Here is a 15,754-nt window from a genome sequence, read left to right on the forward strand (position 1 = left end):
GACACCTGTGCCTCATTTTCCAAAAGGAAACACAGACCCTGGTTAAACATGCCTGGAAACCGTGGCATCTTGCACCTTTCAGAGTTTGGGGTAGCGTTTATCAACAGAGAGTTAGATTTAAGTACTTGAATATACAAAATCTGCACCTGGAGTTTGTGTGTGTCCTTGATCTTATCCACTTTTAAATTTTGTCCTCTATTTCTGTGTATGTTATGTGGCTCCGTTAATGGAAAAATAATGTGGAGCGTTTGATACACCTTACAATCCTACACATGCCTACTCACACTTAAGTACCAGGGAGTTCAGTGGGTATAGGGTTGCTGTCTTACACCCTTAAAAGAAGCGTTAGAATAATATCCTGATGAGGTCCTGATCCGATACAAATTTACCCTGTATCTGGAAAGATGACCCAAGGCTTTGCTTGGGGTCTGAGTCAAAAAACCAGCTTTGTGGCCCTAAGTTAAGTGGAATATTTGAACAGTATTTGTTCAAAGCTCCTCTCCCAGCTGTTACCCCATGGAAAGGCCTTTAATCTGATAGCCATCACTGGACTAAAATAAACTTTTTTTTCCTATTACACATGCACAAATCCTATTATGGATTAGCAGGATTTGTACGGGCAGAGCATCCGTGCTGTGAAAACGTGCCCCTCAGCTAAATTCCAGCAAAAGGCCAGCCTCATAAGAGCAAAGTAACTCACTAACCCCCTCCTATTACGTGAGCAGATGGTTTCTGGTTCCCATAGCTTAAAACACCGACAGGCCATTCCCCTGGTACTTATGAAGCTACAACAGATGCCAGAGCTCTCTAATTGGGGCCAGTGACACATCTCTCTCAAGAGAGAGCCCAGAGTAAAGGGAAAGAGCAAACGCTTCATTGGAAACTGATCCTAGGCCTGCGTTTACATAATCAGTTATTCTGGGATAACAACCCCCGGGCACTCTTCTGCCTCATTATTGTTTTGTTTACAAGTTGAAAGGCGGAACCCAAGGTTGAAGAGAGCTGGTTAAACACAGAAACAAAACAAGGGATTAGAAGATCAGAGGTGCTCGGATAGCTTCTTTTTCTTCCCAGAATACATATTCCTGTGGTAAATCAGCAGGACTGGTTTGAGGACTTAACTGGACTCTCGCAGAAGGCTTAATGTTGCAGGACAGGAAAGCAACAGTCCCATACCACTTCTTTCTCTTTTCTTTGTAATGCAAGGAAAATAAAATTATTCCAGGAAAGGTAAATGATGCCTTTGGCATTACGGATCCTGCAACGTCAAGTTAAAACCTGAGAAATGTTGGACAAATGTCTCAAACTGTCCCCAAGTTGCAATGCACCATGGCATGTTCATAACAACCTGAGAAACAGAATGTACCGTCCTGTCAAGTGGTGAGGGGGGGATCTACCATTTGGTATGCAGTTGTGGTAAAATTCTTCCCACCAGGAAGGCCTCCGTGCAAAAGGTCGTAGATTCAATCTCTGGCATCTCTAGGTGGGTTTGGAAGTGTCTCCATTCTGAAATCCCATGCTCGGTCAACGTACAGGATACTGACTTAGATGGACCAATGGTCTCACTCAGTATAGGATAGCTTCCTATATCCCTGGCCGATACATGTAAGTTTTAAAAACTTTTTTAAAAATATAATATTGTATTTACGGTTGCCAGATTCTGCGCACAGATTTGCAGGCACATGCCACCCCCGAAATAATTTAGTTCACTAGTAAAACAGCAAAGTCGGCCTCCAGGGTGTCAGGGCCAATTTGTATAGTAGTCCAAATTTTTAGGTCTTTATGTGTTTATGCGCTTATCTTAGATTTCAATCATTAAGCTGTTGTTGTACACTGCTTTAAATGTATATTTTATTCTTTTGAAAGCTGTCCCAGTTGTGCTTTTCGAGCTGGTCTTTGACCGTAATAAATTATTATGATGACATTGTATTTTAAATTGTTGTAACCTGCCCTGGAATCATAGGGTGAAGGGCAAGTAATAAATTTAATAATAATAATAATAATATTCTGTCAAAACACCCAGTGTATGAAGCTATCTCCAGGACACAACTGAAAACTGAAGGATGCTTCTGAATTCTCATACTTCATGCTATGAGCTAGTTCTATAAACGATTCATTGCAGCAGGTAATTCATGGAAAGGCACATAGGCTTTTAAACTGCAGTGTGAAAAGTAACCCATCATGCATTTCTTACATCAGCATCCTACGCTTGGCAGGGTGGGAAAAGGTCGCCGTTCAGTATCAGAGGACCTGGGCAGAAAGTCCCAGGTTCCATCCCTGGCATCTCCAGGTGGGGCTGGTAGAAACACCTGCCTGAAACCCTGGAGAGTTCAGAGAGCCTGATAGCTTCACTGCAACTTTGTGAAATAAGATATTCGAGGCATAAAGGCATAAAGGTGTCACAGGTGAGCAGGGATTTAGAATCCCAGGTTTCCCACACCCACGCCCAGCATGGACTCTCATAATAGTACTACGTGGAAAGCCAGTCAAGTTGGCAGCATGGCTGGTGGTGCTGATGTTGGGGTGGTTCCCCAGCTGTCATATGGGCAAATATGGGCAAGAGAGGAATCGGGGAAGGATTTGCTTCACTTCACTGTGCATTTTCAAAACCCATGTGCAGATGTAACACAAGGGAACAGGTGGTTTTGTTTTTTTTACCTATTCCTCACTCACACAAATCCTACTTGTAGGAAAGAGATATTAGTGACAGATATGGGTGCAACGAAGTTACTTGCCTGGACTATAAGGCTGACTATACATCTAAATGCAACTTAAAGGCTTTGAAATTACTGGCTCTTACCTTGTTTGAATTAGCACAGGTTCACTACCAGATGTGGCAAAGAATGGCAGCGGACGCTGAAATCCTGGCCTGCGATCAGAGGAACTCCTCCGCACAAAAGGTTGGGGATTGGCAGCACTGAGGGATACCCTCCTCTGTTGATCCCCACATTGCCTGAGATGTTTGCTGCTCCTCTGCGCAAATGCTGACCCTTCGGGATGGTCCGCCGTAGCCTCTGTTGTGGAGCTGTTAGGTGGCAACACCGGTTTGGCTTCAAATAACGAGGAAGTGGCTGGACAAAATATTGAGCGTGTATTGCTGACAATCTTCAGGATGGGAGTCTGCTGCTCATTCCCAGAGTCCAGGTGATTTCGTAATCCTTTGTGCAACCAAGATGGGGAAGTCGGTGGGGATGGGGTTGTTGAGAAAGGAGGTGGGCTTGCTTCTCTGCGGAGTGCTGGTGGGCTGGACACTTTCCGGTGGGTTGGTGGGCTCTGCTGCTTGCGTCCCAACGGTGGGCTAGACAGGTTTTGTTGGGTTGGTGGGGAAGGCTGCTTCCTTTGTGTTGGAGAGCTTGATGCCCTGGGATTAGCAGGGGGGCTTGGCTGCCGGTGGGTAGTGGGGGAAGAAGCTTGGTTTATGTGCCTGTGATGTAGTGGTGGGCTTGGGAGCCTTTTCTCACTGGGGGGTGATGAAGGTGGTGTTCTTGCGGGGGACACCCGTTTGGTAAAGGCAGTCATTTTCTCACTTCCACTGGGTGAATCAGGAGAGCCTCGCTTTTGAGCTGAAGCTGAAGGTGTGCTACAGTCTTTATTTCCTGGCTCAGGTGCATCCTGTTCTGGCATTTCTTTAGGATTTTGAAGAGGTATGAGCTTACATGTCTGCTTATACAGATCCGTAGTTTCTTCCACTTCATGTTCCTCTGGGGATGCTGATGGCATGTCTTGGTGGTTATCAGACACATAGCTGGAATTCAACTCCAGGGAATATTTTCTTGGTCTGAAGTCCATCCTAGCGCTTTTTGTTGCTTTGTTAGTAATGAGACTGGGACTGTTCAGATTCTTACTCGGTAACAAGTCAATTGAACACAGAGAAGCTTTCATTCGCTGAGAAATGTGAGTAACTTTTTTAGCGGTGAAATGCTCATTTGTTTTAGCAATTTCTGAATAGTTTTCTCCTGTTGTTGCATCTTTTGGATATGTAGCTGAATCAGGTGAGATGTCCATCAACATGTCAGGAGGTGGTGGGGGCAGGTCTTCCATGTCATCACTGTCATCGCCATCATCATCAGAATCCCCATTTGTGCCACTTCCGCTTGCAAATACAGGTGACCCAGTGGTACCCAAGGTACAGTGTGCTGGATTGATGTTTCGACAATTTATGTCTCCTATTGGTGAAACTCTATGTTTGTGATTTAAAGGCGCAAGTCCTCTAGGAAGTGGGAGACTGGGAGTGATGCTTGGAAGTCCAAACTTTCTGACGCATTTTATTGGGCCCAAAATTCTTAAACTTGGAGGTTTCACAAGACTTTCAGCGGTGCTGAATGTTTCAATTAACTTCTTTACAGATTTGCGGGGTGGAGCACAACCAACACTGTTCAGCTTCTGTGTTCCAGGAAGCTCATTTTCTTTCTTAGATGTTGAATCCATTGGGGTGGTGGTGCTTGTGACAGGCTTTCGACATTTCCTTTCACCAGTCTGTTGACCGATAGCATTTTGATCATGCCTAAACAAAGGGACTTTATCTTGATTAGGCAATATGCTGAAGTTTTTAGCAAGAGATGCTTTTAGTTTCTTAGTGGAAGATCTATGAATAACATGCTCAGAATCTTGCAAGTTAGATGGCTCTTTGGGGTTCAGTGATGCTGTCTTATCGTTTAGATCCTTGTTTCCATTAAGTGTGTAAAACATTTCCAGCCTTTTGTCAAGCCCCTTCTGAGTCCTTTGAAGTTCTAAAAGGGTTGGGTCTTCAGCATGACTTTTCAGAGACTCCTCTGACCTAGACCTTTTCTTTTTAACTGGTGCCTTCTGGCTTCCAGCTGCTGTGCTAGGCCGCCGCAGCATCTTCCCATTTTCATCTTCCACCCAATCCCTCTTCCCAGATTTAGCAGGGACAAACTTGATCTTTTCACTAATGGCATCTTTCATCTTGAGTGTAATTTCCTCATTCTCTGGGCTCTCTATCCGTTTGGTGGAAGGCCTCCGTTTACTGTAGGTTGCTGCAGGCGAAGATGTGGGCTGTTCTTTAGTTCCCTTTTCAGACAGACTTAAATTGTCACCTTCTTCAGAAAAGCTACTATCATCACTGTCTTCATTTGCGGTTGATTCACAGTCTTTGAAACAACCGCCCTCATGAATGACGCCACAATTCATAGAGTTAGGAGAAGAGGTTTTGGAGATGTTTTGATATTGCAGAACAGTGCTTCCTGGAGCTACAGCTGAAGAAGGCATTACACCCTTGGTGGGTGCAGGTGGGTAAAATATATCCTTAAATTGTCTTTCCAGGGCACAGTCGTGGGATCTGCCTGTGGCATGTAATGAAGTGCATGACCACGGGATTTCACCTGATGGCCTGGCTGGATTTAAGGATGGGTGGTCATGTGAAGAAGAATCACAATTTTTTTGTATTCCCTGTTTATCAAGAAGGTTCAGGTCTTTGACTGATTCGCTGTCAATCCCAATCCCACTGTCTTCAGAATAAAGAGTCATATCATCAGGATGAGAGTGAGAGGGTTTGACTGCAGATGCTTCAAGGAGTTTTATTGTCCTGAGCAAGCGCTCATCAAAAGCTTGTTTTGCTTTCAGTTTTTCCTCCAAGCTGCTACCTGCAGACTGTAGAAAGCTACAGGACTCCTGCAGGGCATCAGATGTTAAAGAGGCCACAGTGCCATTTAACAGCTGCATCTTATTGACTGTGTACTGTAGTAACTGCTGCAAGAGATCTGGCTGTTCTTTCAGGTTCCCTTTGCCAGCTGGCCAAGCAAGATTCCCTCCCACATCTCTTAGTAGGCCTTCTCCATCTTGGGCAATTTCTCCCAAAAGATGGTTGATTTCATCAAAACGAAGGAGTAAAAAGCTCACCATCTGCTGCATAATTAGTTGCGTTTCCGTGGCCTGGTTGGCCATGCACAAGATAACCTCGTATTTGGAGAGGTTGGGGTTTAAATAGGCATAAGCATTTTGATGGGCTTTAACAAGCAACTCTGGGAAATCCACCTTCTCCTCTGCCTTGCATTCGGGTGGGGTGGGTTTTTCTTTAATTTTGCAATGACGGCCTTGTTTTCTCTGCCTGATGCTCTTTTGCTTTTTCCCTTTCTTTGGATTTTGCTTTTCATTGTTTGCATCGTTGTCTTCCAAAGCAAAGCCAATTTCTTCCGATGCAGAAGAGTTTTGCTTTCTGACCTTAATATCCTCAACCATATGGGTGGGAGACACCGTCAGTTCAGATATGGCTATCTCAGTCTCTGAGATTACCCTTTCCATTTCCTTCTCTTCCTGGTCAATCTCAGGCAGAGAAGGATCCTCAGAGGAGGAGCGGAAATTAACATTTTTGTCCTCATCTGATGAATTTTCAAAGAAGTGATCTTTAATTTGAGTCTCTCTCTGGCACAACTCCTCAAGATCATATGAAGAGGAGCATTTGATCAGCATTGGGAGCTGGGAACCTTCGCCCTCGGGATCAACTGGCAGGATACCCCTGTTCAGTGACTTGATTCCATGGGTCACATTATGGTTAGCAATATCACTGTGTGAAGGAGTGCAGCCCATTATGCTCCTCTTCCTATCCTTCTTTACTCCTGAAAAATATCCAACTGATCTAGGAAGGAATAAAAAGGCAGAAAAAACTTACAAGTTCAGTTGATGTTAGGATCTTATGCTTCTGATGAAGCTTTCATCTTGAACAGCCCACAGTTTGGTAGGTTGCCTTCTTAGCTATTACAAACTTCAGCGTTCCCAGTGCATCTCTCCACAAATGTGCACAGTGTATTCTTCGCCTTTGCAATTTCCCCTTTGGATGCAAAGCAGCAGCGCACAAGCTCCATCGCCTTTAGCCTGAGCTAGTGGATTAAGCGTGCTTGTGTTGTGTGTATCTTGCTTTTGCCTTGACAGATGTCTACAAGAAATAAGATTTTAAGCTTATTAGGCTAAGTAGCCCTCAGCTAGTTTGTTGCATTTATAAAAGGACTTTCTTGTTACATGCTGCATTTGACAAATTAGGTGCTTACACATTACAATACATTTCCCCACGATGTCTCATCACTAAGGGGCACTTGCTGCTTTTGCAATCCTAAAAAATAAAAGGGTCAGTTGTAAGGCAGTTCTTCCAGAAAATATCCATTTGAATGGCAAAGTACCACTGCATGGACACGTGCAAGGGCAAAGCATGACGTTGGGAGGATAATGTCAATCAGGAAGAAAGCACAGCACTCCAAGTCAAAAGAGGTAAGAGATGGAAATGCCTATTTAGGCCATGCATTCGAGAGTGTCTCCAACTTTTCTGACCTGCAACGTCAAAACAGTTTTCCTTCTGATGCGTCTCACACGTGCTTCAGCCACCCTTTCCTTCCCCAAACCTATGGTGCTACATTGCACGATATTGTAAATGTCAAGAGTTAATTAAGTTTGATTCAGAGAAGATCTCTTGAAATTAGTGTACCAAAGGTAGTCATGCCTGTGTGAGCCCACTCACAGTAGGAATAACATTAGATGCAACCCTAAATGATTATTCAAAAGCAGTACCCAACTGAAGTTATAAAATTATATGGTAAGTAACAGAATCTTGTTGTGCTAATGTGGCATTGATTTCAAGTTTTAGGTGGTGCAGCAGCCCACTTCACACCGTTGCTTGGCTGTGGCCAAGTCATTGTCGCTCAGTCTAACCAACCCCACATGACTGCTGTAAGATTAAAATAAAACAACTAATGGTTTAGGATACTGTTGTGATGATTAAAGGCTAAAGCTTTGTTGCAGCAAACAGAGGAGCAGACAGAAGAATGGAAATTTTGAAGGAGGGCTGAAGTGGTGCAGAAATTTTAAAGGAGAGGATGAAATGGTGCAGAAGGAAATGAAATGTTTGTTTGCTCACCTGTGCAAAAAAATACAAGAACATATTTATGCAGCAGATCTTCTCCTTGTTTTTCAGATTAAATTTTGATGAGTTTATAACTTCGCATCTACTGAGAGATGCACTGATGAGTTCTTTGAATGATACATGGATGACAGTTTGTCTGTCTGAATACTAATGAGGAAGATGACGAGGCTATATTTTTCAAGGAAAATTTGGAATAGCCATGGTTATCCACAGGCAGTTAGTATCTGCTTAATGCAAATATGACTTTTGCACATGTCATGCTGCCTTTTTTAGCGCCATTGAACATAATTTGGAAGGATGTTATTAATTTCAAAACAGTGGGGAATGCTCTGGTGAAGCTGATCCCTTCCCACAGGTCAACTCTGACAGATGGGTGGGATCACTCACTTTTCAGTCACATGGCATCATCATGACATCAGATGATTGACAGATGGGTAGGGCCAATGAATTGTCAATTCCGTTGCTACCCCCGATGGCAGCCTCATTTCGTGACACGGTGTTTCCCGAGTCTCAGATGGAAGCGAGCGTTTAATGTGTGAAGTAGGAGTTGGAAGTAGGAGGGAAGTGTACACAACCTCATGCCAATGTGGAAGTTACTGTAAGCTGTCAGCTATGTAATATAAGGTAATGCATGTTCTTTGTATTTTTGTCCATTTACTGTATTTATTTTTCCTGATTTGAACTATAAAATGGTGGTTTTCTTGAGTCAAAAGGAGAGTACCCCTAAACATTTTTTTAAAAGAAAAAAAGCAATGGGTAGGGCTACCTACCAGTCAAAGTTGACTTACAGGGTGGGAGGAGATAAGAATATAGACCATTGGGCCAGAAATATTTCCCGCCTTTGGTCTAGAGCACTGCATCTTCCCAACACAAACTTAATATGAATGTTTGTCAAATACCTGACATCCTCAAAAATAAAAAGTTATGCAACAGCAAAGCAATATTTTGTTTAATCCTTTAATCTTCTTTTTGTCTTCTTGCCTCCTATAGTCTGGCTACAATATCTTCTTTTTGCCTTTAACTTTGACTTGGCGTACAAGAATACCTGCAGCAGTTCTTGGGTGGCCTATGAATTATTCACCAGAGTTGCATATCTCGGCATCGTGGTTGCATTTACTAATCTGTTCTGTGCCAAGAGCTGGATGAAGACAAGCTGGTGCAGCTGATTAGTCTAATGAAAATGCCCTTTAGGTAATTTTGGATGGGTTCCATCTACTTTACATCCAATACAATCCAGAAATGTAATCTGTTTGCATACTCTAGTCTCATGAACATTTTCACAGGGCATGGGAGATTTGGTATTGTGTTTGTTTATAACATTTATATGCCACCTTTATGAATTATGTATCTATTACTTTTTCAACGTATGCATTATTTTTTACAGTTCTCTTCCCATGTACCCTTACAATAACCTTGTGAGGAAAATTTCCAGTGTGAGAAGAGTATATTATCAAACACTTACTGGGTTGGAAAAGAATCCACAGCTCATATATCTAATCTAAGTCCCCATTTGCACTATATATAAAGCAGTAGGGCTTTTAACCGTCAGGGCTCTCCCCAAGGAATTCTGGAAACTGTAGTTTTTAAGAGTGCTGAGAGTTGTTAGGAGATCCCTATTCCTCTCACAGAGCTACAGTTCCCAGAATTCCCTGGGAAGAGGGATTGGCTGAGGAGAATAAGGGTTTCATATCAACTCTCAGCTCCCTTAACAAACCACAGTTCCCAGGATTGTTTAAGGAAAGTCATCCTTGTTTAAAAGTGTATGTTTAAATGTGTAGTTCAGATGGGGTCTAACACACTTATGTGGTGTGCAAAATAGCATTCTCAAACGGAGAGGCAGGTATCTTTCTGGTGCAGTATGCAGGCAGTTGTTAAGGAGAGAACAACTTTCCTGACCACTCTCTCCCTATGCAGGTTGTGTCTTTGTGTTGATATGAGGCATCAGGCATAAGCCTGCATTTTATTAATGTTTGATCAGGACTTGTATATTAAAAAGAGGGCTTAGATTTTCAAATGTTTCATGCCAGGCAGAGAAAACCTTGGCCATTCTCCTAAGACAAGGGCCCCTTTGATTGATAGCAGAAAACAATTCTCAAAGTCGTAAAAGCTGAAATTACAGACTGAGTAATGACACTGACCCTACATGTTACAGAAGATAACAAAGGCAGAGATAAATATAATTAAGAATGGGCAAATAGTAAAATGATACCATGGGCCTCTTTTAAACCTTGAGCTGTATTTTCTAAGGCCAGAGGCAAATGGGAGAAAAAACATCTAGCTGGGAAGTCTTTTTAAAGCATCTAGCTGGGAAGTCTTTTTAAAGCTGTTTCTTCCTTAAACAGATAATGGGAAAAGCAGCTTGCTGAAGGGGGGGGATGTAAACTGAAGAGCCTTCTTCTGAAACTGTTTTAAACTGAGTTCTTTTTTTTTCTTTCTCTCTCTGCTTTAAAAAGGCCTTATTCCTTTTAAAAGGTTACCTATGATAATGTATGAAATATATTAGCTTAAATATATTGGCTTAAATGTAATTATGCAAAGGATTTAACAAATGCTAGAAGAGTTGTATTTATCCTGGAATTAAGTCAGCCAGCAGTTTAGCCCCCCTGCCAGACAAGAAGACGCCATCAAATGCTGTCCTGATATATTAGCTGTCAGACATTTGTTTAGAAACCTTCAAATGAAGGATATCTTTCAATGTTGATGTGAAACTCAAGATCCTTGACATATGTTTAAGATAAAAATTTAAGATTAACCATTTGTTTTAGAAGGCAATAGGGCAGGGAGGGCAAGAGGTGAGCTGGTAATTAAGATTCCTTGTTGAGACACATGTAAGATATATTACTACTTATTTGTCATTTATAGATGTAACAATATATAGCTGTTTGTGTTCCATATAAGGACAGGAGGATGTGGGTGTATCTTTTAGGATTGGATATAGCAATCAGCCAATAGGAAATCCAACCAGGCTGATTGGACAGAGGCAGCCCAAGGAGGAGCAAAGGGGGCTGGATTAAGGGAATATAAGTGCTGGCCATAATGGCAGGAGGCCAGGCCAGAGCTTGGTAACCATATACCACTGTGCCTCTCATTTATTTGTCTGACAAATAAATAATTATTTTAAATTCTCTATTGCTGCGTTGAATATTTCATTCCAGCTAAGCGTTAACCACAAGCAGGGTGCTACATTTTATGGTGCCCTGTGACTCGGATAAGTGGTCTGCTGGAACGCAGCCCCTTCGCTCTACTGAGCAGGGTACAAGAGAGAGGATCTCTAAACTGCTTACCCAAGCGCGCACTGGTAAATTTTTCCAGGGGGAACGCAGAAGTCTCGTCTGTCTGATACCCTGCTCACTGGCGGCGACGGACCGGGGGGAAACGGAACCAACCAGGGGTAAGTGCACAAAGGGATTTTTGGCCCTCCAATTAATTGGGAGGAAGAGAAGTCTTGATCAAACTTCTGCGTCTCAGTAAGTGGGAACTGAGTACGCTAGGTGGTTGGATATATCAGATGGTGGTCTGGTGGGGGAAAAGGGAAGAATGGGAGGTAGTGTGTGGTGAAGTATCCAGCGCATTGTATGTGTGAGAAAGTACAGAGCAATCTGTAGCTGACCTGAGTGTGGAGTGGGTAGTACTTCGGTTCCCAGTGAGGCGACTCCATCTGGGCAAGGAAACCCACGAAGCGTGTGTGTGAGTGACTGAGTGGATACTTCACAGGGCCATACAATGGGAGTTGGGGGTTCAAAAGGGGAAAATACACCTCTTGAATGTATGTTAAATAATTTTAAGAAAGCCTTCTCAGGGGCGTATGGAGTCAAAATGACGCCAGAGCGCTTGAGAACGTTATGTGAATTAGAGTGGCCGAAGCAAAATACTGAATGGCCATCTCAAGGAACCTTTGATATAAATTTAGTAAGCAAACTTTGGTCTAACATCGCCAAAGAAATTGGAGGGTGCCCAGAACAATTTTCATATATAGATTCCTGGCTGAGCACATTAAATAAAAATCCTCCATGGATAAGGGAATGCAAAGTCCAACGATGCAAATTATTGGCTGTAAAAGCCGAAGCTAGAAAAGGAATCTTGCCAAATAAACTCAAACCCATTTTTGAGGGACCAGAGGAAGAGCTGCTTCCACCTCCACCTTATGCTCCACATCAAAGGGAGCCTAATCCAAACCCTCCACCAGTTGTAACCCCAAGGCAAGAAAGTGGAATGAATAATGGGGCTGGAGTCACAGAACTTGATTCCTTGATAGATTATGATAAATATCTTCAGGAGGCATTGGAGGCCTATAATAAAGCCCAAGCAGAAGTGGTTATTCCATCTGTGAGTCCCAGTAGAACTCCATCTACAGTCTCTTTTAGTGAAACAACTGATTGCCTACCCCAAACCCCTGTACATCCAAATCCTAGAGAATTATTACAGAAGTTACAGGGAGACCTTAATCGGTCAGCAAGCAATACAGCCAGGCGTATAAAGCTGCTAAAAGAACGCCTTGGGACAAATACCATCCCCTATGATTTGAGGCCCTTAGAGCAAAGCGAAGAGAAAGATCACGTAGTAGCCCCTCTCAGAAGAGTATTTGATGCACTTGAGGAGCCTGTGCTGGTTAACGGGCAACTCGGACCACGGCCACCTCGAACTTTGACCCTCCAGTACATTCCATTCACAACTACGGATCTGATGAATTGGAAAACACACACCCCATCTTTCGCAGAAAAACCTCAGGCTATGATGGACTTGGTGACTTCAATAATAAATACTCATAGTCCTACTTGGACAGATTGCCGCCAGCTCCTGAATACTCTGTTCACCACTGAGGAAAGGAGAGACATAATTGAAAAGGCACAGATATATTTGCGTGAGCAGGCCAGAGTGGGAAATATTTTTAATATTGACCGTCATCTCCAAGACAACTTTCCCTTGGAAGATCCTAATTGGGATCCAAACAATGTAATTCACCTGGCCAGACTTACCACCTACCGCCAGACGCTTGTGCAAGGTATCCGCAGGGCATGCCAGAAGCCCACTAATATGTCTAAAGTCTCAGAAGTAGAACAGAAACCAAATGAGAGTCCAGGAGACTTTTTAGAGAGGCTGCAAGAAGCCTATCGTATATGGACTCCTTTTGACCCTGAAGCCCCTGAAAACAGCAGAATGATTACTGCTACATTTGTGGCCCAGTGCGCTTCTGACATTCGTAAGAAAATTCAGAAATCAGAAGGATGGGAAGGGATGCTGATGAGCCAAATTATGGCCATTGCACGCCGAGTTTATCGGAATAGGGATGAGGCTGAGAAACAAGAGAAGAAGAAGTGGCAGAAGGAAAAGATGGTAATGCTAGCCACAGCAGTAAAGCAAGACTACCGCCCCTTAAATGGAGGAAGAGGGCGGGGAAGGAATCCACCACTGGGAAGGAATCAATGTGCAAATTGCAAGAAGGAGGGTCATTGGAAGCGGGAGTGTCCTGAACCCCTGAGGTTGGAAGAAGTACGCCCAGGCCCAGGCCCAGGCCCAGGCCCAGGCTCCGGCCCAAGAAACCAGGGACGGGGACGGGGAATGATCCGAGATGGAAGATATCAGAGACCTGGACAAGGACGGAGTAGGGACAATGTCATTGGACTGGCAGAGGAGGATTTTACCCAAGACTAGGAAAGACCGGACTCCATAAAGTTAGGCTTCCAGGAGCCCACGGTCACGATCCAATTAGGAAGCCATTTAATAGACTTTATGATTGATACTGGGGCTGAATACTCAGTACTCCCAGAACTATTGCAGAAAAAGGCATCCAAAAGTGTAGTCATTAAAAGTGCCACTGGTCAGTCAGCTAAGAGGTCTTTCCTCCAACCTTTGGAATGCCAGATTGGGGGACATCGTTTAACCCATCAGTTTTTGTATATACCTGAGTGTCCAATACCTCTCTTAGGTAGAGATATGCTGTCCAAATTGCAGGCCCAAATCACCTTCACTCCTCGAGGTCCAGAAATGAAATTGCCATCAAAGGCAGCAGGAATAATTTCCCTCTCAGTACCTAAGGAACAATCATGGCGCCTAATGTCAGCCCTGCAAGTCCAACCCACATTGGATACAGAGTTAAACAAGCTCCTCCGAACTCTACAGGTGCCACCAGGAGTATGGGCCGAAAATAGCCCACCAGGAATGGCCAAGAACATAGCTCCAATTGTAGTAACCTTAAAACCTATGGCTACCCCTGTATCTGTAAAGCAATATCCTTTACCCCGGCGAGCAGCAGAGGGCATCCAGAAACATTTGGACCGCCTATTAAAATATGGTCTGCTTAAGCCCTGCCAATCAGAATGGAACACACCCCTTTTGCCTGTTCGAAAACCTGGGACAGATGAATACAGGCCAGTGCAGGACTTGAGGCTCGTAAACCAGGCTATCGAGACCTTGCACCCAAATGTACCAAACCCATACACCCTGCTGAGTTTGATCCCACCAGAAGCAACATTTTTTACTGTATTGGACTTGAAAGATGCATTCTTCTGTTGCCGGCTGGCACCACAGAGCCAACCTATATTTGCCTTCCAGTGGGAAGACCCTTTGACAGGAACAAAAGGCCAGCTAACCTGGATGAGATTGCCCCAGGGATTCAAAAATTCCCCAACTTTATTTGGCACTGCCTTGGCGAAGGATCTAACAAGTTACCCCTCAATACCTGGAGAGAAGGTGGTTCTGCAATATGTAGATGACCTTATACTAGCAGCAAAGGATTTTGATACCTGTAAAGAAGGGACAGAGGAACTGCTCCACTTGCTCTGGCAAGCTGGCTACCGAGTTTCCCAGAAAAAGGCACAGTTATGTTTAGAAAAGGTCAAATATTTGGGCTTTGACATCTCACACCAACAACGAGCATTGAGACCAGAGAGGAAAGAAGCTATTTGCCTTATCAAGGAACCTACCACAAGGAAACAACTCAGAGGATTCCTGGGAACAGCAGGGTTTTGTAGACTATGGATACCTGATTTCAGCAGTCTGGCCAAGCCCTTACATGAAAGCACTCGAGGTGCAGAAAAGGACCCATTCGTATGGGGACCTGAGCAGCAACAAGCCTTTTTAGTTATCAAACAACGACTTATGGAGGCCCCAGCCCTTGGACTGCCTAATTCGGAAAAACCCTTTCAGCTGTATGTACATGAACAGAATGGGATTGCAGCGGCAGTCCTGACCCAGAGATTAGGAAGTTGGAATCGTCCAGTAGCTTATTTGTCAAAACAATTGGACTCAGTAGCAAAAGGATGGCCTCCATGCCTAAGGGCAGTAGCGGCCACTGCAAGCCTTGTCAAAGAAGCTGATAAATTTACCTTCGGCCAGACGATGTATGTGAATGTACCTCATGCTGTTCTGACACTCATGGAATATAAGGGTAGTTATTGGCTAACGAACCCAAGGATGGCTAGGTACCAAGGCCTATTGTGTGAAAATCCCAGGATTCATTTACGAGTAGTGAATATGCTCAATCCAGCGACTTTGCTGCCCCTACCAGAGGTAGATGATGAAGAATCACATGATTGTCTCCAAATAATGGATGAAGTTTATTCCAGTAGACCCGATCTGAAAGATGAACCATTGAAAAATCCAGATGTTGTATATTATACTGATGGTAGCAGTTACCTGCATGAAGGTGCCAGACGAGCAGGATATGCTGTGGTCACCAATGAGGAAGTTGTGGAAGCTGAAGCTTTGCCTGCTGGCACCTCAGCACAAAAAGCTGAACTTATAGGTTTAACTAGAGCTCTGCAATTGGCAGCCGGATGTAAGGCAAACATCTATACTGATTCTAAATATGCCTTCTTAACCCTGCATGCACATGGTGCTCTATGGAAAGAAAGAGGTCTAATAGGAGCCCACGGGAAGGCCTTG

At 43.7% G+C, this 15,754-nt stretch overlaps 1 protein-coding gene across 2 annotated transcripts in view; it reads right to left on the minus strand.

Moving 5' to 3' along the window:
* The window catches only part of PCARE (photoreceptor cilium actin regulator), a 35,056-nt gene that overhangs the window by 3,498 nt on the left and 15,804 nt on the right, over positions 1 to 15,754 (minus strand). Inside the window, exons 3-4 of one of the 2 annotated variants that reach the window (XM_083496034.1) lie at positions 7,005 to 7,066; positions 2,801 to 6,892 (exon numbers count right to left, since the gene is read on the minus strand). In XM_083496034.1, coding sequence (XP_083352160.1) covers positions 2,801 to 6,546 — 3,746 coding nt within the window. In that variant the 5' untranslated portion in view covers positions 6,547 to 6,892; positions 7,005 to 7,066. Of the gene's footprint in view, positions 1 to 2,800; positions 8,841 to 15,754 lie in introns of those variants that run through there. The other variant, XM_083496035.1, reaches the window with a different exon arrangement.

Source organism: Podarcis liolepis (genome assembly GCF_965112155.1).
Source record: "Podarcis liolepis genome assembly, chromosome: 3".
In the NCBI taxonomy this organism is placed as follows: Eukaryota; Metazoa; Chordata; class Lepidosauria; order Squamata; family Lacertidae; genus Podarcis; species Podarcis liolepis.